Source organism: Barbus barbus, assembly GCF_936440315.1.
Source record: "Barbus barbus genome assembly, chromosome: 12".
NCBI classification, from domain to species: Eukaryota; Metazoa; Chordata; class Actinopteri; order Cypriniformes; family Cyprinidae; genus Barbus; species Barbus barbus.
In genome coordinates, this window is record NC_136740.1 from 17,450,575 (window position 1) to 17,478,527 (window position 27,953).

A 27,953-nucleotide genomic window follows, 5' to 3' on the forward strand; every position below is an offset into this window, starting at 1 on the left:
ATAATAATAAAAAAACTTCTATGTAGGCACTTTTAAAACTGTTGATGTATAGAAACACTTTTTACACATCATAGAAGATTAAGAATATTTATTTCATAATAGATTGCTTGTTTCTTTTATTGATACGCCACAAGTTTAATATTTCATATTAAGCAGGCTCTTCAATGACATGCCAATGTTTGTAGTTGTGAAATATTCACATTCAGTTCATAGTCATGTTAGAAAAATTAAAAAATATTATTGATATGAATAATTTTCACAACAGATATATTGAAATGGTTTGTGTTTTGATCATTAAAGTTTAAAATATGAAATAATGGAATATATTTTAAGATTTAAAAAAATTCTAGACAAAAGGTAGGCTAAATAAATCTATCCATAAAAAGCATTTGAAAAGTAGTGAAAAATGATGAAGGCATGGAAAAAGTTTCAAGGACAGTTTTAATGTGACCTCCATATAACAAAAATAAAAATTTAGATTTTTTTTGTGTTTCACATTGAAAAAAATCATATGTATTATACAAATGTTAGTCATGAAATGCACACATATGTATAAAAATATGATTTTTTTAGACTACTACTGTGCTGCACTTATCTACACATTCAAAGCAAAGTTCAAACTGTCAGCAACATCACCTTTAAGTACCATTATGGCAAATTCACAAGCCCATGTGGTTATAAATTTAATCACAGCTTCTCATGATTTTGGCGATGGTTTTAATTCTACAGTTTATGCTTGTTTCCACACCTGCCTTCTACAAGTTTATCCATTTTAAGCTACTAAACAGTGAGTCAAAACTCAAAATTTGTCATAAACTTCATGAGACAGTGATTTCAAACTGCCATTCAAAGACTTGCACTCAAATAAAAGTGGCACAGTGTCACAATTTTGGGATTTTGTGTACATGGTATTTTTGACAATAGCTGACAATGGCAGTGCGCTCTTTAGATAAACCTATCCTGACCTCTATAGGCATTGTACTTGGTCGACATCAGCTGTCGTGCATCCTAATAACACCCCTTTGAGAGCCTCAAAATGTGAACTACATTTTTTGACAGTTTTTTGTAAACATCAATGCAATTTCGTGTGTGTGTGTATGTCGTATGAATTTGAATAACTAAAATCTGGAAAATCTTAACATGGGAAACCAAAACGATGTCAATAAACACACTGACAACATACAATTTCAATGGTAAACAAAAGAAAATCACAAATGAAAACAGGAAGAAATTTTTTTTAATTCTACTCTATTGCTATTGAAGTATAAATATCACAGCCCTTTACAAAACATGACAAAATCACCAATCATTCCAAATATATAGCAAAACACTTGGTAACACAAATATACATATTACTGATTTGGAAAAACTTCATAACATCAGATTCAAATATTTAAAAAATGCTTAGACACATATAAATGCTATAAATCGGTCAGTGTGTTGTCCAAACACAAATAATATTCAAACACCACCACTTAAAGGAATAATTCACCCAAAATCATCATTTATTAACCCGCATGTAATTCCATCTTGCAATGGAAGTCAATGGTCACCAAAACTGTCTGGTTACCAACATTCTTCAAAATATGTTCCCCAGAAGAAAGAAGCTCATACAGGTTTGGAACAACATGAGGTTGAATAAATGATAAAATAATTGTAATTATCCCAGATAATTCACCCACTAAAGCTCTATGAATGTATTTCTTCTGCTGAACGCAAAATAAGATATTTTGAAGAATTTTGCTTACCAAACAGTTGCTGTTAGCCATAGAATTTCATAATATCTTTTCCAAACCATGGATGTCACTGTTTACCAGCGAAGGTTTGGTTACCAAAATTCATCAAAATATATTTTTGTGTCAACCAAAAATAATCAAAACTCACAGGTTTGGAACAACATGAGGGTGAATAAATAATGACAGAATTTTAAATTTTTGCGTGATCTATACCTTTAAGACGACCAGCTGCTTAAACATCTAGCTAATATCAACTTGCACCTCTTTCTTCACTGTTTACACTCACAGTAGACATGTCTGATTGGTCACTGCTCCGACTGGACGGCCGTGATTGGTTAACGGCACCCTGTGAAGGAGAGCCATATTTGACTGGCACAGGGAAACCGGGGAGTAAGATGATCTGTGTATCTGGGTAATATGGAGGTGTTTGAATACCAGTGGGATAGTAAAGAGGGTAATCTGCGATTAGCATTCTTCTCTGGATATGAGAGACAGTGGGCTTAATTTGGTCGTACCCAGGCGGTAACAGATATGATGGGAAATGATGGCGTGCCATTCCGTAGCCTGCCCTGTTGTCCACTGCTACATTATGGTGTGTCCGTGGCAATGTTTGCAGTGTTTTTTCATTGTTGTTCATCGGTGACTGACGTTCTGAAATGCTGTCCGCTGACTGACTCCGCGGTAAAACTGGAGTTGCAGGAGAAAGTGATGCACTGCGCTGAAAAGTGGGAGTCATTTGGGGAGAATGGTTGGAGCTGCCAGGGGACAGAGAGCCTAAACAGGAGAGCAAAAATCGATTTAAAACTTTAAACAAGGTGTTTAGAAATAAATCCACTCTAGTAATTTCAGAGAGATGCCTACCATTACTGCTAGTTTTCACAGTGCAGCTGCGAGAGCCTCTCCCACGCAGCACATCAGATACCTTAAAACAAGACCACATACAGTATATTCTTGTTTAGATGAGTTACAGAAGTTATGGTGATACACATGGATGGATTATGAGGCTAATGGGGGTTTTACAAGCGGAGAGGCCCGGAGTGCACTGACACAGGAAATAAGGCTTTTATAATGTAACATATTGACAGATGAATAGAGCTTGAATGTTTGATGTGAAGATACTATAAATGATTTTATCAAAAATATCTTAATTTGTGTTCTAAAGATGAAGGTCTTACAGGTTTGGAATGACATGAGGGTAAGTAATTAACAGACAGATAATTGACAGATTTTTCATTTTGGGGTGAACTATCCCTTTAAAACAACTGTGGAATGTAAAGTTGCAATTAATTTTTTTTTTCTTAAAAGAAAGGGTCTCCATGGGGCTTCATATAACTATAATCGATCTTTGGTGATATATCCAACTCTGGTAATTAATATGCAATAATATGCAATAAAACTGAGCAATGACAGTTCTATGAATCACCACTTGTAGGCAGTGTCTTCATATTATACATACTCTGCTGAATCTATAGACTATTATAATGAAAGACTGAAATAACCATTTTTGTCAAAATGATGCTGATGAGCAGAAAAAAACACTTTATATTGTACATCACTAGGCAAGACTAATTAATATACAGTATGTTTCCAAATACACTAATGCCATTCTTTCAGTTCTTACCTTTTTGTTTTTTGCAACCATGATGGCAGTGTCATTGTGGTTGTTTTTCAGACTACTGTCAGCTCCATTTTTTAGCAAGACCCTGACAATCTCTATATGACCTCTGCCACAGGCGCTGTGTAACGCTGTGTTCCCACTGTAAGACTGAGCGTTCACATTGCACCCACTCTGAAAGACACAGCACACAGAAAAAGACACTGTGAACATTAATAACTGCCCATAACTCATAGACAAAAGCTGAGTAATAGATTTCAGGCTTATTTGTTCATCCTTGTCCTTTCTAACAGAGAAGTACAAGATAAAAATGAAAGGAACAGATTGTGACAAAAGTGATGACTCATTGGTTTTGAAGTGTGAAAAAAACTCAACAGAAAAAACATACACACACACACACACATAAATACATACATATATACATATATACATACACATATACATATATATACACACACACATATACATATATATACACACACATATATACATATATATATATACATACACATATACATACACACACACACACCTCGATCAGAAAGATAACCATGTCAGTAAAGTTGTTTTCTACAGCATGAACCAGTGGACTTCGACCACTCTTATTATCCTGTGATAAAAGAGTAAAAGGAGACACAATAAACAAATAGCATGTGCGGTAAATCCTAGTGATCATAATACATAACTCACTTCACAGAAAGGAATAATTCATGCATGAGTAAAATATAATATTATATCGGACAACATAAAAGGTGGTGGAAATGATGACAAACTCACTCACCCCAGCGTTGATTTTAGCTCTGTTCTTCAATAAGATTTTTGCTAACTTTTTATTTCCATTCTGCACAGCCAGGTGAAGGGGCGTCAGACCTTAAATTAGACATTAAAATCTTCAGGCTGTAATCTTCATTCTGAATGACCCACTGAAACAAGTTTGGGCATGTTTCAGTGGGTAAAATACACAAAAACACTAATACACCTCCTCACTGTGTTTCTAGGGACTTTTTGAATTGACAACAACAACAACAGGAAATATCTCGTTACATTTCATATGCATGAATGAGGCCAATACTGACAGTTTAGAAATACACTGACCTAAAAATAAAAAATAAAATAAAATAGAAAATAAAACAGTTTAGTTCAGCATAATTAATCGACATTTTCCTTTAGTAGTACAGAAGAGGTTTTTTGAGTACTATATTGTTACAAGAGGGAATTATTGTGTAAGAATACACAAATAAAGCTAGATGGCGATATACTTCCCCCTCCTTACTGATGAACAAAAATATTCCAAAACATAATCATGCAGTAAAATCTATGACCAGCAGCTCTTTTCCTGTCTACTGCCCCCCAGTGGAACAAAGCACTCAGCAAAAAAAGTTCTGCATTTAGCAATTTAGATTTTTCAGAAGTGTTGCATAATGACACAGACAAGAGGAACGATAATTTTACGGCAATGTATTTGTTCGTGTTGCTGTACTAAACAGGACCGTAGTCAAGAGAGGTTTAGTGTCAGCATATCCATATGCAAGCCAACAGACTAATGAAGTGACATTTTCCTGAGACCAATTATTCTACAAAAATTGACACAAAAATGCATACACTCATGTAGATCCAGGTGCAGCACTTACCCTCATAGTTCCTGATCTCCAGATTGGATGAAGAGTTTTGGGGGTAGTGTCTGAGGATGACAGACAGGCAGTCCACCGCTCCGTGCTCGCAGCACAAGTGCAGCGCCGTTTGTCCATTACGGTCCAAAGCTCCAGGGTCAGCGCCTGCATCCAGCAGAGCTTTCACCAAAATAGGCTGATGGGTGATTACAGCCAAGTGCAATGGTGTCTGTGAGAGTGAGAGAGAGAAAAAAATAAAGATGGTTTACTAATTCAGTCAATCAAATCCACAGTGTATTTAAGGCCCAATTATATTTAGACCGCACACTCAAAACTGTCACTATTTAAGCCTTTTCCAACATACGCAAACAAACATGTACACAACCAAGGCCGCAACAATGACTTGAACACTTGTGCATTAAATATTAAATTAATTAAATATTAATTTAAGTAATCCATTTGAACTATCTGTAAATAATATTTTGGTTTAAAATATGCACAGATTCATTTTTTATCACAAGACTGAATGTTATGCTAAAAACAGATTTGTTAATGTTTCTTGTTTTGTCATTATTTAATTATGAAGTCCATGAATCACATAAATGACTGTCTACATTTTCAATTTAAAACTGAAATTTGACAAAAAAAAGTTACTTTGCATCACTGGATATTACTATTGGTCATATAAAATTTCTTTCACAAAACTATCGAGATTATCATTACAATGTCTGTTATGGTTATGGCTATGTATAAACTGGTTAAAGCAGAGTGATGAATTCATTGAAAAATATAAACTATTACATAATTTATTTAAAATGTATCATATAATTTAGATACGTTAACTGACATAACTGTAACAAGCCAAAGTTTCTGTGTCTACTTTGTGAGGGAACAGTTGGTTCATATTGGTCAAAACAATCATGGACAAGTTTATTTTTGTTTCCTTCACCTGGGGTAAAATCTTAGATTGAAAGAACTAGTGTTACTGACAGCAGTTAAATAATAAAGTGAAAGAGATGAACCTCCAAGCCTAACCGACAAGAAGTGAGTCAAGATGACAACATACAGTACTAGTTTCTTCAAAGCTCTTTCATTTACTGAGGCAAAGGAAGTAAAAATAAAGTACTATATTAGTCACAACACCTGAAAAGGTACAATTTCAATCTTGCATCCAGACGTACACTAAAATCACATTGGATATTAGCATTTTTGCTAATATAGGAAGCTAATACGGCACACTACGTCACATGTTTTGTTGACAAAAGAAGATTGAAGGATAAAGAGAGGTTTGTGGTTTTTAATGATACCCACTGAAGATTATGATCAGCTCAGATGTACTAACAGGTAAAGTTGGCTCTAGGCAAACACATGGAGGGGGCTGGTTTGACACTAGAGTGAGGATGTTCCAGTAAGGCACAGTAGAAAAAAGTACAGCGAGAATAAAGACAGAAATTCCTCTAGTGTCACAATACTTTTGGCCCTCCCTTCCTATGAAAACATTGCTCCTATTTCCCTGAATCCTGTCTGACTCACCAAGCAGCACAAACTTTCTGGTGTGTGTATCTGCTAGAAGACATGTTACCACATAAAATTTGATGGGTTTTTACTTTGCCCTCAGATCAATTGTATCACTACAAATCTGACTTAGGAACGGCAACATCCTCTTTAGGCAAGCCCTGAAACAGGAAATTGTATAAGAAAGGACATCACATTACATTGAGAAGAGAAATTCTAGCGTAATAGTACCTTTCTCATTTTACAATTCCAATGAACCTGCAATAACTGACCAATAAACAACCAATAAAAGTTTAAAGAGAAACTGTATGTGCTTGGAAGAGCCGGAAATGATTGAGCAAAGGGAGCAATGAAGGGAAGAGATGGATCAGAGAGTGTCCTCAGATTCACATTCCTGTGTGTAAACACATAAAAAAAAGAATGAATAAGAGGGGAATGTTGGATGAATAAGGAAAGCGACTGAGGGGAAGACTCATGACATAGATGCATGAGCCAAAAACACACTGTAGTGAACTGAAACTAAAGCCTGCATGATTTAGCACAGATGACTTGGCTGAAACAAATACTCAAGGACAAGAAAAGACAGGAAAAATAAATAGTGTACTCGATGCATGCAACAAAAAGATGAACGAGCAGTGAATGCATGTGAAGAAGATTTATAGAGGACATTTAATGCTAAATAAAATGTATTTTGTACTATCCATGAAGAATTGCTTGGAACATGAAAAGTGGGTCTTGCATGCCAGAATGGAACCAGATGTAAACAAGTTTAGCTGAATCCAGTTTAAACCAGCATAAGATGGTTTTCTGGTCTTATCTGGTCTAAGCCTGGCCTGAACAAGTTAGTGCTCAGCTGGTATTAGATTTATCAGCCATCTGGTTCCCCAGCCTGACAATCTGAAAAATAACCAAAACCCCTCTAAAACTAGCCAACAGATTAGACTAAGAGCCCAGCTAAGACCAAACAATCAGTTTAGGCTGGTTTTAGTTGTTTAACAAGTTAGTTATTGGTTAACATTAACTAATAGCCAGATCTAAAATGTGAGTTTCATAAAATAATGCTAAATACCTGAAAGATCCATCTTAAACCCACCTAAGATCGCTTTCTGGTCTTAGCCAGTTTAAACTGTTCTCCTAGACTTGCCAAGCTGGTCTTCAACTGGTTTTAAGCTAGTCAGCCATCTAGTTCCTGCAGCCTGACCATATGACAAGTGCTAAAAACCTCTCTAAAACTGGCCAATGTACCATTCTGACCAGGCTGGGAGACCAGCTAAGACCAACAAGCCAGTTTATGCTGGTTTTAGTTGTTTTTATTTAACAAGGTAGCTATTTGGCTATTGATTAACATTCACATAAAGTGACATAAGCAAGCTGATAAGAGCATGTTTTTATATATTAATTAAAAATTACAAATAGTTTTTAAAAAAAGTATTATTATTTGGCGTAACATGCTCCCGCAAATCACAATAAAACCAGGAACATGCATTAAGGAAGTAAATAGGAACAATTTGGATTTTATGTTCACTTGAAATGAATGCTAATATAGCTATGCATATTTACGCCATTGTATAGTCTTTCTGCGAAGATCTATGGGCCTCTAAGCTGTAGTAAAAGCTTTTGTTTTAAATAATAAAGATTAAAAAAGATAAGCATGTTACAAGGCTGCAGAAGAGAGAGAGAGAGAGAGAGAGAGAGAGAGAGAGAGAGAGAGAGAGAGAGAGAGAGAGAGAGAGAGAGAGAGAGAGAGAGAGAGAGAGAGAGAGAGAGAGAGAGAGCGCAAGGGAAAGTCCCTTTTAATACCCTGCAAACCTCAACACAAGGTATGTTGAGAAACAACTCAGGGTGTGAGGGGCGGGTCATGTGACTTCTCGGAATGAGGATAGTTAAGTTGAGACGCATGCAGTAGCCGCTTTAACTGTGTTTGCATACATACATATAATGACATACACTCATACTCATACTTCTGTAAACTGAGTTTTACTTATAGTCATGCAGACTCGTCAGCTGTGGTCTTGCTTGACTGATAATAGGCAACACCTATCATAAAATCACTTTTGTCATGCACACACACACACACACACACAGCATGCTTTTTCTCATGTGCATTTCAAATGTCAGTGCTACTGTTGGTCATGACAGACGTGGGAGGACAATCATGTTTCACAAAGAAAGGAGTAGAAATAGAGATACAAGTCATTCTGGCATATACAATTTCTAGTGGTAGTAATAATGATAGCTGTAGTAACACTTTCCTTGGTACCGTACCAGTCAGCTGTGCATCTACTTGCCGTTATAATATTGTATCATTCACTGTATTTACTCGCTAATATTGGCTTTGGAAACACCAAAACAGACATTTTCAAGCAATGCTGCAACAAAAGCTACTCAAAACTCCATCTAAGCTTCAAAGACATGCTAATGCGCAGTTCACATTTCTGGGGAAATAAGAATTGAACACAGGATATAACACAAAAGTTAACCTCAACAATCTGACAGAAACAAGTTTCAGACCGTGGCTAAGACATGCGCGCAGCTTCTGGTAACTGCTGGCTGCCTGTGAATGTACAAGCGTTCATGTTTGTGTGTGTGAAAGAGTCTGTACGTCAAGTGAAACCTAAACATGAATTTGAGGTGATTTTTGAGGTCTGACTAGACATGCAATGGCGGTAATTGATAATGCGGTTGGTGGAAGTACGGGTTAACACAACCAGAAAAGGAGAAGAACAGGATGTAAAAGTCTGGGAACAGTCCGACAGGTCTTTTTGTTGACACAGAGAAAGATGAGGCGGAGGACACAGGTTGCGTGTGTTGTGGTGGGCATGTGGTGAGAACACAAGTGGGCAGGCCAGTACTTCTAAAAGTGCTCAAATAACCACGAGCATTTCAGTGGCATTGCCTGAGAACAACAGTGCCCTAGGAGTAATTTCCTCTTCTGCTCAAACCTTAGCTAAAGGTATCATGTGACAGTTAAAAACATTTGTGGAAATTACAGTTAACCAACATATGCCCCACAGGGACAAGAATTCAGGTTTAACTAGCCTGGTATTCTTGGTGCATTAAATCCCCTAATCGAACAATCACCAACATGAATTCTCTTCTGTCCTGCTGCAAAGACCAACGCAGATCAGCACAAATTTCAAAGCTACTTTGTCTAACTTAAAATGGTAACATTTTACAAAAAGGTTTGATTCCTTAACTTTAGTTAACAAACTAACAATAACATTTCATTTGAATTATTTTTTAACAATTTAATATTTTTCAAGTAATTATTTTATTTATTATAAAATATAATAAATATTAGAACATGATATATTATTTATTATATATACGTATATTGTTACTTATGCTATTTTTATTATATATAATATTGTTCACAATAGGCCTACATCATCTGATCTTAAATTTCTAAAACTTTTTTTAAAAAGTTAGCATTAATTAGCATTAATTAATTAGCATTAATTTAGATCAACATTTTTGACAGTCCCACATTTTTCATATGCATATATATATATATATATATATATATATATATATATATATATATATAAAAGTGCTGTCAAATGATTAAATCGCGATTAATTGCATCCAAAATAAAAGCTTTTGTTTAAATAATATATGTGAGTGTACTGTATATATTATGTATATATAAATACACACATGCATGTATATACTTAAGAAAACATGTTATATTTGTATATTAAATATATTTATATAAAATATGAATTATATAGATATAAATATAAATATATACATATGTAATTATATATACATATTAAATATACACAGTACACACACATATATTATGTAAACAAAAACGTTTATTTTTGATGTGATTAATCGCAATTAATCGTTTGACAGCATCTGAACCAAATAATGTCAATAGTGTCATGCCTGGGGCTGCATGAGTGCTGTTGGCACTGGGGAGCTACAGTTCAATGAGGGAACCATGAATGCCAACATGCTACATGACACTTTGCTACAATGTAAAGTAGTTAGTGTACAGCTTGTATAACAGTGTACATTTGCTGTCCCCTCAAAATAACTCAGCACAGCCATTAATGTCTAAAACGCTGGCCACAAAAGTGAGTACACCCCTAAGTGAAAATGTCCAAATTGGGCCCAATTAGCCATTTTCTCTCCCCGGTGTCATGTGACTCGTTAGTGTTACAAGGTCTCAGGTGTGAATGGGGAGCAGGTGTCTTAAATTTGGTGTTATCGCTCTCACTCTCTCATACTGGTCACTGGAAGTTCAACATGGCACCTCATGGCAAATAACTCTCTTAGGATCTGAAAAAAAGAATTGTTCCTCTACATAAAGATGGCGTAGGCTATAAGAAGATTGCCAAGACCCTGAAACTGAGCTGCAGCACGGTGGCCAAGACCATACAGTGATTTAACAGGACAGGTTCCATTCAGAACAGGCCTCGCCATGGTCGACCAAAGAAGTTGAGTGCACGTGCTCAGCGTCATATCCAGAGGTTGTGTTTGGGAAATAGACGTATGAGTGCTGCCAGCATTGCTGCAGAGGTTGAAGGGGTTGGGGGGTCAGCCTGTCAGTGCTCAGATGATACGCCACACACTGCATCAAACTGGTCTGCATGGCTGTCGTCCCAGAAGGAAGCCTCTTCTAAAGATGATGCACAAGAAAGCCCGCAAACAGTTTGCTGAAGACAAGCGGACTAAGAACATGGATTACTGGAACCATGTCCTGTGGTCTGATGAGACCAAGATAAACTTATTTGGTTCAGACGGTGTCAAGCGTGTGTGGCGGCAACCAGGTGAGGAGTACAAGACAAGTGTATCTTATCTACAGTCAAGCATAGTGGTGGGAGTGTCATGCCTGGGGCTGCATGAGTGCTGTTGGCACTGGGGAGCTACAGTTCAATGAGGGAACCATGAATGCCAACATGTACTGTGACATACTGAAGCAGAGACTGGGCCGCAGGGCAGTATTCCAACATGATAACGACCCCAAACACACCTCCAAGACGGCCACTGCCTTGCTAAAGAAGTTGAGGGTAAAGGTGATGGACTGGCCAAGCATGTCTCCAGACCCAAACCCTACTGAGCATCTGTGGGGCATCCTCAAACGGAAGGTCGAAGAGCGCAAGGTCTCTAACATCCACCAGCTCCGTGATGTCGTCATGGAGGAGTGGAAGAGGACTCCAGTGGCAACCTGTGAAGCTCTGGTGAACTCCATGCCCAAGAGGGTTAAGGCAGTGCTGGAAAATAATGGTGGTCACACAAAATATTGACACTTTGGACCCAATTTGGACATTTTCACTTAGAGGTGTACTCACTTTTGTGGCCAGCGGTTTAGACATTAATGGCTGTGTGTTGAGTTATTTTGAGGGGGACAGTAAATTTACACTGTTATACAAGCTGTACACTCACTACATTGTAGCAAAGTGTCATTTCTTCAGTGTTGTCACATGAAAAGATATAATAAAATATTTACAAAAATGTGAGGGTTGTTCTCTTCTGTGAGATACTGTATATATATATATATATATATATATATATATATATACAGTGGGTACGGAAAGTATTCAGACCCCCTTAAATTTTTCGCTCTTTGTTATATTGCAGCCATTTGCTAAAACCATTTAAGTTCATTTTTTTTCCCTCAATGTACACACAGCACCCCATATTGACAGAAAAACACAGAATTGTTGACATTTTTGCAGATTTATTAAAAAAGAAAAACTGAAATATCACATGGTCCTAAGTATTCAGACCCTTTGCTCAGTATTTAGTAGAAGCACCCTTTTGATCTAATACAGCCATGAGTCTTTTTGGGAAAGATGCAACAAGTTTTTCAATTTGGGGATCCTCTGCCATTCCTCCTTGCAGATCCTCTCCAGTTCTGTCAGGTTGGAAGGTAAACGTTGGTGGACAGCCATTTTTAGGTCTCTCCAGAGATGCTCAATTGGGTTTAAGTCAGGGCTCTGGCTGGGCCATTCAAGAACAGTCACAGAGTTGTTGTGAAGCCACTCCTTCGTTATTTTAGCTGTGTGCTTAGGGTCATTGTCTTGTTGGAAGGTAAACCTTCGGCCCAGTCTGAGGTCCTGAGCACTCTGGAGAAGGTTTTTGTCCAGGATATCCCTGTACTTGGCCGCATTCATCTTTCCCTCGATTGCAACCAGTCGTCCTGTCCCTGCAGCTGAAAAACACCCCCACAGCATGATGCTGCTTTCATGTGTCTTGCACTGAGGAGAGGCTTCCGTCGGGCCACTCTGCCATAAAGCCCCGACTGGTAGAGGGCTGCAGTGATGTTTAGACTTTCTACAACTTTCTCCCATCTCCCGACTGCATCTCTGGAGGTCAGCCACAGTGATCTTTGGGTTCTTCTTTACCTCTCTCACCAAGGCTCTTCTCCCCCGATAGCTCAGTTTGGCCGGACGGCCAGCTCTAAGAAGGGTTCTGGTCATCCCAAACGTCATCCATTTAAGGATTATGGAGGCCACTGTGCTCTTAGGAACCTTAAGTGCAGCAAAAAAGTTTTGTAACCTTGGCCAGATCTGTGCCTTGCCACAATTCTGTCTCTGAGCTCTTCAGGCAGTTCCTTTGACCTCATGATTCTCATTTGCTCTGACATGCACTGAAAGCTTATATAGACAGGTGTGTGGCTTTCCTAATCAAGTCCAATCAGTATAACCAAACACAGCAGGACTCAAATGAAGGTGTAGAACCATCTCAAGGATGATCCGAAGAAATGGACAGCAAAATAGTTAAATATATGAGTGTCACAGCAAAGGGTCTGAATACTTAGGACCATGTGATATTTCAGTTTTTCTTTTTTAATAAATCTGCAAAAATGTCAACAATTCTGTGTTTTTCTGTCAATATGGGGTGCTGTGTGTACATTAATGAGGAAAAAAAATGAACTTAAATGATTTTAGCAAATGGCTGCAATATAACAAAGAGTGAAAAATGTAAGGGGGTCTGAATACTTTCCGTACCCACTGTATGTATATATATATATATATATATATATATATATATTTAGTTTTTTTTCTCCCTGGTTGAGGTCAACTGATCTAGATTAATAAATGCTGCAAAAGTATCGATCATTGCTAGTTCATGATACCTGACAGAGTTTGTTTTTGTTTGTGTGTGTGTGTTTGTATACACTTTACCTGTCTTAAGTTATTGAAAATGTCCAGGTCTTTGTGTGCCTGTCGATATTTTTCAATAAGCCAGTTGACCAATTGGCAGTTCTCTTTGACCACAGCAATGTGAAGAGGCCTGCAAATGCAAACAGACAAATAAACCCATGCATTATTCACCTAAAAACAACAGCATGCATACTGGTGTATATGCATTAAAACTAAACCACACAAACTAGCAACTTTGCAGTGATGTCTTTTTAATGGCCTGCACAAGTAAACCAATGAGTCAAAAGGTTGAATGAATAACTCTTCACCTGACAATCATGTGTATGACTCATCTTGTACACAGTGGCTCTAAATGCAACCAGTACCGGTGAGTACAGGGAAATGCTTATCTCCCTATCGTTTCACAGAAAGCTTCTCTGAGGTGAGAGTGTAGAAGTCAAAGTTTGGGAACAGGAAGAAAACACTGTGTGAGAAAGAGAGAGGGACTCTTCATGAAATGTTTTAAATGATTTTTTTTTCTGCTTCCAGTAACAGCTACTTTGGTTTGAAGTCACTTCCTGCCCTCAGTGACAATGGCACCGTTCTTTCTGTTTTGAATACTAATTATCATTATATTTACAGTTGCATTAGGGGCTTTCTGTGCTTTTCAGACTCCTCTAGCAGAACTTCCCATGAAACTCTGAGAAAATTACAAATTAGAACCTTGGACTGACTTGAAACACAAGCAAAATGTATTTGCAAACTATTATAAGAGTCCAACATGTTCTATTTGCTTAGCCATTGATCACTGTAACATTTAAAACAGTATTGAAACAAGGTCAAGGTCATTTGTGAACATGCAAAAGTCAACATGATAGAAAGTAATATAATTTTAAAACACTTTTTAGCAGGACTAACAATCAATCAAGGACCGCCATCAATGCAGATAAATGTAGAATTATCATATCTTGCATTACGAACCATAAAACAGTTCTTGGGAATGTGGCAATAATGTTAATAGGCCTGATGGGAAGTCATACTGCAACAGCAGGAAAAATGAAAGGCGGATAGAGAAAAAGGGAACAGAGAAGGACGGGGACTCATTGTTTATATTGTCTTTTGACCCGTATTGAGTCATTGTGGAATGAATCAACACGGAACACAGACAGTGGGAGAGCAAATGATTTGAATTATGGTGATGATTCAAATTCCAAGTGATATAAATGTAAATAGTGTCCTGAAAAGGAACATTGCAATTGCTCTATCTGGGTTATTCCATTGTGGCAAGATTTTGCTAATAAAACAGAGAGAATGAAATCAAATGCTACATATATAAGCACAAATCTATGTATACAACATCTATATGAACGGGTGATAAAATATAAGAACCTGACATGTGAAAAAATACACCATGCCACCTGACTTCCTGAAAAACAACTTTCTGTGTAGAACAACAGTCACCAGAAAATCACATTCCTTTATAAAGCATTAAACCAAAAGAGGAAGAGAAGAGCCATTTAGTCAAAATGAATGCAAGCTGGCCTGACTCAGGCTATGACTTGCCTCAGTGAACTGCCAAAATCACAGCTTCTCTGTTCCTTGGTTTTGATAAGAAAGCAGAAGAGTTTATAAGTAACTTAATTCTTTCTTTATTTGTCTCCATTCCTGTAAGTGAGCTGTGTGTCACTGTACTTAAGGAAATCTCATGCTTTTTTCAGTTCTGCCGTCAGGGCCATGGGTTCAGCCCTTCTGAAAAGACGTTGCTGAGTCTTTATCAGGTCTGAGGACTGTATTTTTAAGCAGAGCATGTGAGATTGGCCTGTATTACAGTGCAAAGGCCACATTAAAGACATAGAACATTCTCTCTTTGCAAAAAAAAAACTAACTAAAATCAGAGCTACACACAATTAACAAATCTCTGCCTATTGCAGTTTCAGTAAGTGCTGTAATATGTACTGCCAAAAATAGATATGATTTTTTGATTTTATAATTTTTTTTAGTATTTCAATATTTTAAGCATTAAAAAAAAACTAACAGCAGATCTTCACACGATAAAACAAATCTCTGCCTGTTGCAGTTTCAGTAAGTGCTGTATATGTACAGGGGCCTTTAGGGTCGGCAGTCTAAAAAAAAAAATCCAGAAATTTCAAGTGTCTTTTCAGTTGAGGTTGTTGAATAAAGTCGCTATTTTTGTTTTCTTTGCACACAAAAATATTCTTGTAGCTTCATAACATTACAGTTGAACCACTGATGACACATGGACTATTTTCACAATGTCCTTACTACCTTTCTGGGCCATAAAATGTTTCAGTTGCATTGCTGTCTGGGTCAGAAAGCTATCAGATTTCATCAAAAATGTTTTAGTTTGTCTTCCGAAGATGAACAATGTTCTTATAGGTTTAGAACAACATGAAGGCGAGTAATTAATGACAGAATTTTCATTTTTGGGTGAAAACTATCCCTTTAAATTGGAATAAAACAGCTCTGAAATGAGAAACAATGTAAGACAGGATTTCATTTCATCCATCAGTTGATTGGATCATTGCTGTTTGCTTAATTACTACCATCTCAAGTGATTGACAGGTTGTTGGGAGGGGGATTATTTGATTAAAGCTTATGAGGGTAACTTTATATAAAAAAAAAAAACACTGCACAGATCATTAATTTATAATAAGCACTGCTATACTGCCAAAAACTCCAATATAAGAATGGTTTTGATTTCATGATGACTTTAAAAGGGAGTTTGCAGTGATGCATATGATCTACCAATTTTTGCTTAATCTTGAACTTTCTTGAACTTGAATTGTGAGACAAAACAAAACATTAAACAGCAATACAAATCCAGTATGTTAAGAGCAGATTTGGAGAAATTTATAAAAATTGGTGAGCAAGTGATGATTTTATAAATTTCTCCAAATCTGCTCTTAACATACTGGATTGCCTGAGGGTAAGTATATCTTCTGCAATTTTAAATTGTTGGGTGAACTATTCCTTTAACTAAACTTTTGATCGTCCCTCCCACATTAAAATGTTGTGAATAAAAAGTACATTAACAATTATTGTAATGGCCTTGCATCACAACAACATCACAACAATTTAAACATGTAAATATAGTATGTAAATATGTAAATATACTAATTTGGTCAGGTTTTAATGCTTAATTATATTGTATATTACTTTGTGGTAGACAAAGAAAAGCCAACCTTTGGATAAACAGACCCATCACAAGCACACCAAAAGAAAATGTATAATTAAAATATTAACGTAAACTAACTGGTCATTTATCATATATTCTTATCACATGTCTGTTAGTATGTGATGATCACTGGCTTTGCTGTCACTTACTATACTGCAGGTCAGAATTTAGTTTCTCTCTCTCTTTCTTTTCGATAGATGAAACTCTCTGGGTTCCTGGAAGTGACTGAGAGTTAGTTAGACCGCAGCCCCAGATAAGGCTCGGGCTGAGACTGACGTAGGAACCTGAACATCATCAGGAGAAGAAACACAAACCTCTAACATCCCCTGCAGCACACAGGCCTGCTTCTGCTGCAGCAAACAAACTCAGAGGCTGAGACAAGACATAAACAGCCTGAGCCAAACACATGACATGCAAGCACCTGTATAATAACTCTCACAGGAACAGAAGAAACTATAAAATCCTTACAAGCAAGGTGTTTAAAGGTAACCAAGTGTCAAGGCTCTGTTTCACTGCATAGCCATGACACAGCCATCACATGCAACCTACATTTTTTTTTAATCATTACCAAATTTGGCAGACACTTTTATACAAAGTGAATTACAATGCATTGAATGCATTCCCTGAGAAACAAATCCATGACTTTGCTAACATCATGCACTACTGTTTGAGCAACACTAATGTGTGTCGTTCTAAGCCTATGTGACTTTTCTTGAGCAAAACACAAAATAACTTTTTTGTCAATATAATGAAAGTCATTGAGGTCCAAAAAAAAAAAACTGAGACATTTTTCAAAATATCTTCTTTTGTGTTCTACAGAATCAAGAAAGTCTTTCATGTTTGGAATAATATGAGGGTGAGTAAATGATGACTGAATTTTTATTTTCAGGTCAACGATACTTTTAAAGCATGAATGACCTGTCATGCAACCTTATGGTGCTTCATATAAGTATGCAAACTATGAAAGAGGAGGAAAGAATAAAAACTAGGTATGAAGAGCATAAATGGCACAAGTATAGGAGCTTACAGTACAGAGCAAAAGGGGGAGAGAGAGACTGATAAGTAACAGAGAAAGAGCGGTAAAGAAGGAAGTGAAGAGCGGATGTTTGGGTTTTTGAGCCCATTCATTTTAAACACACAACGCAGTGAAAAGAGATGAAAGAGAGAGAGAGAGAAAGACACCTGAAAAAACCGCAGTCACACAACAGACTTGCTCTCACATCAGGCTTTCCCGAAAATGAGGGTCTGTGAAATGCTGAGAAGAAAACAAAGTGAGAGCACAAGACACCCATTGACGTAAGAGAGCACAGACAGGGGGAAGGCAGTGTGTGAGAAATAAAGATAGAGAATGTTGTTTTTCTGTTTGTGTAAATGCACGATTGAACAGCATGATTGACAGATGTTCATGTACACAATACAGAAACCAGGAAATAGGGATGTACTGGAAACCAAAACTTTGCTAACAACTATCCGCAGCGTATCAGTTCAGGGAAGAAATATGGTTAAGAATGTGGTTATAAAAATCTAACCAAAAAAAGCCAACAAATTAGCAACAGAACTAAACGTATTATTAAGAAAGCAGTTCACCATAACAGTGCACCTCATCGTTAGCATGTTAAACTTACATAAGAATTATTTTTTTCTGTGGAACATAAAAAGAAATTCTGAAGAATTGTACTGGTTGCTCTTTTCCATGCAATTACAATGACAAGCAAAAGCACCATAAAAGTGTTTGCTGCATTACATTATCATTACATATATTATCATGCATGGGATTCAAACCCATAACTGTTGTTGCTATCTTCATGCTATACCATTTGAGCTACAGGAATGCTGTATCTTCTGATTCTTTATGATTGAAACAAACCAAAGTTCTTCTTTACTGATATTCTCAGTAAAGTCAGTGATTTGCTCTTAGAGAACAGAAACAGTGCAATTTGTGAACTAAATCATTCAAACTGATTCTGTGAACTAGATGAAGTGATTCAATCAGGAGATCTGACTCAAAAGAATGATTCATTCAGGAATCGGTGCTCCTTTAATGAACTCTCATGAATACATCAATGAGATTATCAGTTGTCTGTTTCTCATCATGCTTTTTATCTAAATCATATGAGCCACTTTTATGATACTTTTCTGTGCTTTTATGCCCATTTTCAAGCCTGATGAAAAGAGCATGAATTACTCACCCTCAGGTTGTTCCAAACCCTTAAGACTTTTTCGGAACACAAATAAAGATAAAAAAAAAAAAAATTATATTCTCTAATCATTTATTTGTCCATCCAGTGAAAGTAATAAACACTCTACATGCGTGATACTGAAAACAAACCGCAAGCAAGCACATCTTGATCAAGAGCGCCTGTTCACCATATTTGATGTACTCTGTGTGTGTGCGTCAATCATTGTTTATATGTGAATAAAAGCCCTGATTAAATTTGTTCATCGTATAAAGGAATTCTGTGTCTTTTCAGAAACTTACATTAAACTGCTTCATTCTTATGAATTACTTTTACCCTATCTTTATGTAGTTTTTGTAGATTTAAAATGTTGACTACAAAGACTCTTAATGGAATTGTTTTCTGAAGATGAACAAAAGTCTGAAGGTGCAGACACATTTCCTATTTCGAGGGGTGACAACCAGAAAGGCGTAAGTGACATTTCACCAACTTTACAGGAAAGCCAAAACAAAATTTTTACCATAGTTTGATCTGATATTTGTGTATTGATTTCAATTGTTTATAATAAAAATGTATACACTCATGGATGACAGTACTCAGGGATAGGCAACTTCGGTCCTGTAGGGCCGGTGTCCTGCAGAGTTTAGCTCCAACCCTAATCAAACACACCTGAAGAAGCTAATCAATGTCTTCAAGATCACTAGAAAGTTACAGGCAGGTGTGTTTGATTAGGGTTGGAGCTAAACTCTGCAGGACACCGGCCCTCCAGGACCGAAGTTGCCTATCCCTGACAGTACTTTTGCCAGTAGAAAGAGCTCATTAAGAGTTTTCATTTGATACAGATATCTCCATTTCACCAAAAATGTCACTTACGCCGTTCTGGTTCTCACCCCTCGATTTGTTCAGCGAATATTCATAGGAGTCATTTTAATGCAAACGGGAATTTCGTTTGGGGCTGAAAGATTTCCCCATGCAGATTTTGCAATGTGTTCAAGTTTGGATTTGCTGCACTGACCAACAAAACACTGCTTTGTTTGAAAGTGACTTCTGTATAAGCTGTGCTTCATCGCTACATTATTGACAACAGGAGATAGACCTTTTTTCTAGAGAATTTTTTGCGGGTTTGGAATGACATGAGGGTGAGTCACACAGCTTTAATTTTTGGGTGGACCATCCCTTTATGAATCTATGCGGGATGAGTCAAATAAATATCTGGTTAGTAAAAATATGAATTGAAAAAAAAAGCGCTACACATTTTACTTCTCAAAATTGGAATCTGCTTCATTTGCTTAATTACTAAGCATTATACATATACAGCGATGTTTTTAACTGCTGCTGACTAAACCTTTATCAATATTGCATCACACCAGGTGATATTTTCACACTGAGTATAGGTTCAGATATTACAGTAACACAGTACATGCATTTGTGTCAGTGCCAAAGCCTAAGGGAACCAGAATGTTCATATCTGGCATCCCCATAACCAGCCACACTCATAAAACCTACCCCTGAAACAGCAGCACGTGAAATAGCGAAAGCCAGTTTCTCTCAGTAACTCTTACTCATAGCCACAAGACATACCCTCCTCCAGAATCAATCTCCTTTTCTTGCTCTCACAGAGAATCTCTTTCTTCAGTGTGGATCATCAGATATAATGATTTTGGTGGTCTTTTTGAACAGGAAGTTGAAATGTACTGGATAACAGGGGTCACAATGACTCTGTATTTGACTCTTGACTTGTGATTCAGCCAGGAATACAATAACAGAAGGCATGTCTACACATTTTTAAGCACACTGTACCTCTGACTTCAAAATATTTTTAGTTTTTTTTTTTTCTGGATGACTAAGCAAGAGTCAGAGTGACATTTCCAAAAAGCAAGCAGAAAGTACATGTCCACCCTATTAATACTCATAATTTACCTATTCAGTTACTAATAATATACCCAAGTGCAGTTTAACAATGAATCGGACCACTTAAATATACGGTGCATATTATAAAATAGGGTTTGATCTACTTCTTCACCTGTTGAAATGCATGATACACAATTCTGTGGGATGTTTCACCATTATCAATTCTTGAACTACAACATGCCATTAAATGACTTTGAGACTTCTTAAAATGGTAAAAAGAGACTCACGTGTCACCATCTTCGTCTTGACGTGTTGCCTCAGCAATTTCTGCCAGCAGCCGATCTGTGCTCTCCAGTGGAGGATGCTGCCGAGGCCACTGGAAATATGGACAACCTGCTATGACCCCAAAGGAGAAGAAATGTTATTATTCAAAAAACTAAATCAAATATGCATCCCAAACCACAAACCAACAGTTGTGTACTCAAAAAATTAACTGGCCATACTGAAAAATGGATCTTTGCCCTATATAGAAAGGAGTTTCTTGCATTGCCACTTCCTTATGTCTTACCAACTGGAAGAAGTAGTAGCTATGACAGGATATGTTTGATAATATGCTAGGGCTCAATTTTGGACAGTTGCAGTGTGCATTCATTTGGTTTAGATTAACTTTATGAAAAGATAAGAAACATTCTAACAAACTGAAGCTCAGCACATTATCATAAAAACCATGAATTCGGTGCAGGTAAGAGTGGGGAATCTACTAATGTCAATGTGTGACCGTTTTCAGCTTTTTGTTGCATTATCTGTATAATGGAGACTGGGGAGTGCTGTAACACCAAGGCTGCCAATTTAATCAATCAGAAATGAGCTATAGGTGTTATCATATGGCCAGCCAGTGACCACCCCCATCTAGCTTTTCATTTAAGCTGTGAGGTTATGTTTAAATGACAGAATCCGCAAACTTACTTGTTTAATTTGATATAGAACATCCACAGAAACTTTTAGTCTTAGAATTATCATGACTACCAACAATGAGAAGGTGTGGGAAATTACTTTGACATAAATTCATGCATACAGTTTACAGTGTCTGTGTTTTCAAACGGTGTTGCCTTTGTACTTGACTTTTCAAACTGACAGATAGCTAATATTTGGTTTAGCTTGTATAGTGCAAAATACAGAGAAACATTATGTATTACAACACTCCCCAGAAACATTATGTATTACAACACTCCCCGGTTTCACCTTCGTGTTAACCCACTGACACGTTTTGCACGCTGCTGAACCAAACATCCTGCTGATCAACTCAATGGTTTCGCGTTGACTGTTGCTGGCTGACTGGACTGACCATGACTGCGCAATCATATGGTAGACGCACGCGCTCTACGCAAACGGACACACATACTTTCACAATGACATAAACTAAATTGCGCAAAGACATCCAAGTTTGCAGTTAAAATCTAAAGTGAGTGATTATTAAAAATAAATATTTTTTGTAAACTTACGATATGGTGTTAAGTGTGGCACGAACCGGGAGTCACTAACGCTTGGGTTATCTCCAAATGTACTAAATATCCGTTGTGGATCTGTGTCTATTTGAGGCTCGGGGTTCTTCAACACTTTTGGAGCCACGCTAGGTGGATCTTTTCTTGGACCACTGTGGTGATGATCCACATCCAGTGGGAAAGGACGTTTCCTGGGCGGAAGTTTGGAAAATGAGGACTCTGCCGGTTTTCCTGCAGCGTTCGTTTGATTGCTCGCGTTAGGGGTTATGGGTCGGGTTTGTTTGGGACCCTCGCGCGTCCTATTTCCCCTGTCACCCACAGCGTCTGTTTGAGTAGTCTGCGAAACTGATCCATCACAACAGTCCTTTGGTTCAGATGGAAGAATTCCGTGTCCATTATTGCACTTGTGCGCAGCTTCCACCTGTCTTTCTGGAGTAGGTCTAGGGCGACCTTGATCCCCCGTCTGCGCGCAGCTCCCACGCTCTCTGGTTTTGTTGGTAAGATCCAGTGGCAGAGTGATCACAGATGGCAGAGTGCGATTACTGCCACTCATGGTCATTTTCCACAGGTAGGCGACGTATGGGTTCTAGAATCCATTACAGAATCCTTTTATCATCATTATGTAAATCTGAATCTCTACTCGGTCCCAAGATGACTATCACCTCAGTTTGCCTAGATTAAACAACATACTTGCATATGCTTTGCTCAAGATGTTTTAGCACAGCTCACTGAAGCACTTAAATTCATAGACTTCTCATATATGCACAAAGTTTTCTATTAAAATGAACAGTTAAAAAAAGACCTCAATAGAAAACTCCAAAAAATTACACTTGCAATTAGAATAATTACGTTTTAGAGCAATGACAATATGTCATGTGCATAACTATTATTATTATTTATATATATATATTTTTTTTTATTTACGCTCTGCAGTTATGATGATAACCCCTGTGCTGTTCTGTCTCTATATCTATATCTGAACTAAATTCACAGAGTCTCCCTCTCTCATTCACTCAAATTAGGAAGTAGGTGGGTAAGTGAACTGTGGGGTTTTCCCTTTCAGCTAGAACTGAATCGCTCGCAAGACACCCATTTGAGACACGATTCAAAACGCGCTGCCGAAGCTCTGCAGTTTAGATGAAAACTTAAGCATTTATTAGTAGTTTACTTTGTACTTTGCAATTAATATAACTTTAATCGTCGTATAAGGTCAAAGTTTCGTTTTGGGTGGTTGTTGCTGGACGGGAACATGGAATCGGTTTCGGTTTAGTTGTTCAATTTTTGGCGTGTTTGAATCTGTCTTTTGAATCTTTCTGATTTGTGTTTTAATATCTCGAAGCAGATGAATGTGTCGCGAGCTGTTGGAGAACAGGTGCGCAGTTTTGCTTTCCTTTCAGGCGTAGTCTACTCTGTATTGTTTTCAGTGTTTCAAATGTTCACTCTGGTGCCTGGTAGGAAGCGGGCTGGATCTCCGGCGGGGATCTCCCTCAGCTGTTGTCGGGAAACCTGCCAGGCCGGTTCAGCCTTCTGTCTTCCTGTATTTGACCACATTCACATCGGACAGCGGATCATTAGTGACTGATTGAACTGATAAAATGTGGTCCTTTTTTACATTAGAGATTAGATGACTCAAACCGATAACAACAACAAATATCTGACTTTCATGTGCTATCTCAGCATCTTATCTGGAAAGCACCCCATTTTGATCAGATGCCTTAAAGATATAGGCCTAGCACAGATAATTAAATTTGGCTCCTAGAACGTTCTGAAAACGTTAAGGTTTTTGGTTACAAAATAGAACCTAAAGAGAACAATCGTTTGGAATGGAAATAGCCAATAATAATAATAATAATATAAAAATTGAAATAAATGCGAACGTTAGGACAATGTTTTGTGTTTGCTTGTAGTTTGATATCATTAGCATCTATCCCATTGTACAATAAAAAAAAAAAGAAAATCTTGAAAAAAAGACAGTATCAGATTATGTGCAAATAAAAACCTTCATCATACCCCTCTCTTTCCACCTACACCCCACTAGACGTAGTTCCTCCTCACACCAGGGGTTTGGCGTTACCTGGGCCAGTTTGGGACTTTCCTTCATTGTGGGGTTGAGTCGGTATGTAACTGCAAACGGAAAAGAAGTTATAGGTGTTTAAAGTCCCTAAAACACCAAGAAGAGTGGTGGGTCTGAACTTGTCAGCTGATGACATACAATACAGTCAAAATGCTGAATCACAGCTAGCTTAGGTCCCATGGGCCAACAGAAGATCAACAAGAAGATACCAGGATCTCGAATGAACTTTTTTAATTGAATTGAACACACAATTCAATTTAGCTTTAGGTTTGCTGCTGCATGATTGAAATACATTTCACAATATAGCTGAAATATAATACTTGTTAAATCCTGGAGGGACATGAGGGAGAGAAAAAGACAATAGGCCTAAACGCACAATGTTCATGTGCTTGATACATTAATCCAATCTATAGACAATCATATGGTCAGTTTTTCTATTTTAATTTAAGAATTTTTTTCCCAAACATGTCCCATTTACATGTACCACTCATACACTGCCTTCAGAGGGGAAAAAAGGCTATGCAGTCCTAGTCAATTTGTAAAATTTTAACCATATAATTTATTCTGCTATACAAAATGGGCATGGCGGACATGTATTATGTAGCAACAGAGAGAGCAAAATCGTTAATTAAGAACTCTATAGCATTTTGCACGTTTTTCAAAAGCTGTCTGGCTCTTCTATTCCTGTCATAAGAGCCACTGACTGATGCTGAAATGCAGTGAAGCAGCGCCCTCTGCCGATGAGAGAAAATGTACATTTGTGAACAGTTTTTAAAAACTACAAAAAATTAAAATATATTTTTGAGCTATTTTGAAGCCCCCCCCAAATACAATATGCCTATTTTAAATAGTACATACATAGGTAAATAAATAAAGTTATTGCATCGTCAGAGAATAATTAGTGCCTGAAAAAAAACAACAACAATTGTCATTGTCAAAACACAACAACTGCTCGGGGACACCCAGTCTTTCAGTCCAAAGGAAGTGCCAAGTCCTTGCATAAAGTCAATGTTCTTATGGGTTTCAAGTTTGTAGAGAACTAAATAGAATCAAAATAATTTTTCATTTAAAGTTTGAATCGTGAAAAAAGGGTTTACATTTATGAATATGATATTTAGCTAAAAGGAAAATAAGGTTTATAAAATAAGCATCACTTTTTTTTTTCACATTCATGAAAGCCAAAAATGACATTGCTATAAGTAAACTCAAAATTAGGATTCACATAACATTTGATAAAGTCAAGAATGTCACACCAAAATGATGTTGTGTAAGAGCAATTCCAGAATAAATGTAAAGATGTTTAATTGTTTTCTAAACAGAAAGAACAGTTGGTATTAATATCATTCTTAAGTCTTTTAAGAGAGCACTTATCCTGGTAAATTCGATGAATCAACTTTAAATGCAATTTCTCTCATTTTGTTAGTAATTAAATATTTGTGAGGTAATCACCAAACTTTCTTCCAGGGAATATCACTTACTAAACCATTCCAATAAGAGATTACATAAGGCACAGAAATAGACTCCATCTGAAACAAAACTCTTCTTATTGTTTTTTGACGAAAGGCACTGTTTTCCAACAAATGTTTTCCAAAGATCCACTGAGTGACATGAGATTGGAAAAGAAAGACCTCTAAAAAGCATGAGAACCTCATGTGGCACTGCATCAGCAACAATTACAAAATCTTTCGGACTAACAGGAATTCCATGCTTAGCTAAAAAATTACAGATTGAACCATTTTGATTAAAAAGTTGAGACACAAAAATAATTCAATTTTTAAACTAATAAAAAAAAAAAGAGAGATTTGTGTTTATACAGTAGATTCTTGTTATTCCAGATTAGATACGAGTGAGGTGTAAAATTGTGTTTAAAAATGAGGGGACCAAGCTAACAACATTTGCCTATGAAAAAGAGATAATTTGACAGGGATTTTCATGATGTTATAGTTACAGATTAGTAAGAAACTTAAACCACCTAGTTTGGAAAAAACAACTTTAGGGATCAGATTCCATATAGATGAGGGCTTATTGATACAGTTTTTTATCCAATTTATTTTAAAGGTGTTGTTTAAAGTGGTGAAATCAATCAAGTTTAAACCCCCTTTCTCAATGGTGTTTCATAAGTACAGATTTACAGTTCTACTCTGCCATCCTCTGCACTTCTATAACTGTCTGGTTCAGCTCAGCTGCCAAATCTGACCTCAGAAGACTACGGAGAGTAGTCCGGACTGCTGAGCGAATCATTGGTACAACTCTCCCCAGTTTCCAAGAGCTGTACTTATCCAGAGTGAGTAAAAGGGCTGGTAAAATCACTCTGGACCCCCCACATCCAGCACACTCCCTCTTTGAACTGTCTGATCGATGTTACAGAGCTCTGAGCACCAGAACGACCAGACACAGAAACAGTTTCTTCCCTCAAGCAATCCATCTCATGAACACTCAACAATAAAGGTGGAACACACAACTATAAAACATTATCCATTCACCACACTCACTTATTTTTATTTTCTCATTTCTAATTTGCACATACTTGACCTGTACATATATAGTCGTCTATATTATATATTGTGTTTTTGCTGCTTTGTACATTGCCTATTTGGTTATTTGCTGTTATTCTTTATTATCTGTGTCCTGTTGCTGTCTTTCTGTTGCACTGTGGAGCTTCTGTCACTAAAACAAATTCATTGTATGTGTAAACATACTTAGCCAATAAAGCTCATTCTCATTCTCATTTCCTAATAAAATGAGTTTTATTCTTCCAAACACAGTTGAGAAACTTTTTTTTTTTTTTTTAAGAACGGCAGTGTCAACATTCAAAGAGAGAGCAGCATATGTTAACCGTGACAAACCTTCAGCTTAGTAAGATTCTTCCCTTCAATGAGAGATCACGCTGGAGTTTCGAAGTCATCATTCGCATTGGTTGAATTATACAGGATTTCCGGGAGACGTGTGTGTCGCGTTCTTTAACTGGAAATAAAAATGCAGTGGCGCCAAACCCCCTCACGAAAGAAGAAAGCCGTCGTGTTTACAACTGACGACGAGCGCTTGTCAGGATCAACTAAACGCTGAATTTTCAAAAGTATGTGAAAATATTAAAGAAAAATAGTAAAGTTTTACACATGGGTCTGTTATTGTGGCGACATTTCCACGCCCCGAAACGTAACGCGGCACAAAACGAGACGTGATTGGTTGCTTTACCTGTCAGTCATATTTCCTCTTGGGTGGGCCTTGGCCATCCAAAGCGGCCAAAGTTCCCAGGGCCCGGTTGCATGAAAGCGCTTAAGATAAGAAATCTGTTTATTGTCAGAGATATACACAGGGCCTAAAACTAACTTTTTGCAACACCTGCCAATGGCCGGTGACGTGATAAAATTTACCGGCCAAAATTTTTTTTTTTTACCGGCCATGAAACTCTTTTTTGCAAAAACAGCCAGCTGTTACAACTACAATGAATAAACATATTTACAATGTTTTTAATTTGTCCTGCTACTGGTGTCTCTATTAAATGCATTTTCCCTCAATTTTACCTATTAATTCAACATTATAATGAAAGCCATTTTTTTAACATGCTATCTGAAATATT

The 27,953-nt window shown here is 37.1% G+C and overlaps 1 protein-coding gene across 2 annotated transcripts; it reads right to left on the minus strand.

Moving 5' to 3' along the window:
• Positions 1-423: 423 nt before the first annotated feature.
• On the minus strand, positions 424-27,505 carry LOC306877878 (B-cell lymphoma 3 protein homolog). Of its 2 annotated transcripts, XM_079429892.1 has the most exons (10): positions 27,220-27,505; positions 24,310-24,423; positions 21,085-21,193; positions 13,616-13,724; positions 4,983-5,190; positions 4,133-4,221; positions 3,884-3,961; positions 3,358-3,525; positions 2,598-2,658; positions 424-2,510 (listed from the first exon to the last, which is right to left on the minus strand). In XM_079429892.1, the coding sequence occupies exons 2-10, from the start codon at positions 24,398-24,400 to the stop codon at positions 1,987-1,989; spliced, it is 1,437 nt and encodes a 478-aa protein (XP_079286018.1). In that variant the 5' UTR covers positions 24,401-24,423; positions 27,220-27,505; the 3' UTR covers positions 424-1,986. The 2 variants fall into 2 exon arrangements, with proteins under 2 accessions (XP_079286018.1, XP_079286017.1); XM_079429891.1 differs by lacking the exons at positions 24,310-24,423; positions 27,220-27,505 and adding an exon at positions 22,300-23,044.
• Positions 27,506-27,953: the final 448 nt, after the last annotated feature.

What these genes read in the sequence shown, in the direction of transcription:
- LOC306877878 (XM_079429891.1), bottom strand. Translation starts at nt 22,858, where the DNA reads ATGACCATGAGTGGCAGTAATCGCACTCTGCCATCTGTGATCACTCTG. An exon ending in TTTTCAATAACTTAAGACAG is followed by an intron (nt 5,191 to 13,615) that starts GTAAAGTGTATA and finishes TCACTCTCACAG; the next exon opens with ACACCATTGCACTTGGCTGT. An exon ending in GGAGATCAGGAACTATGAGG is followed by an intron (nt 4,222 to 4,982) that starts GTAAGTGCTGCA and finishes GTCTAATTTAAG; the next exon opens with GTCTGACGCCCCTTCACCTG.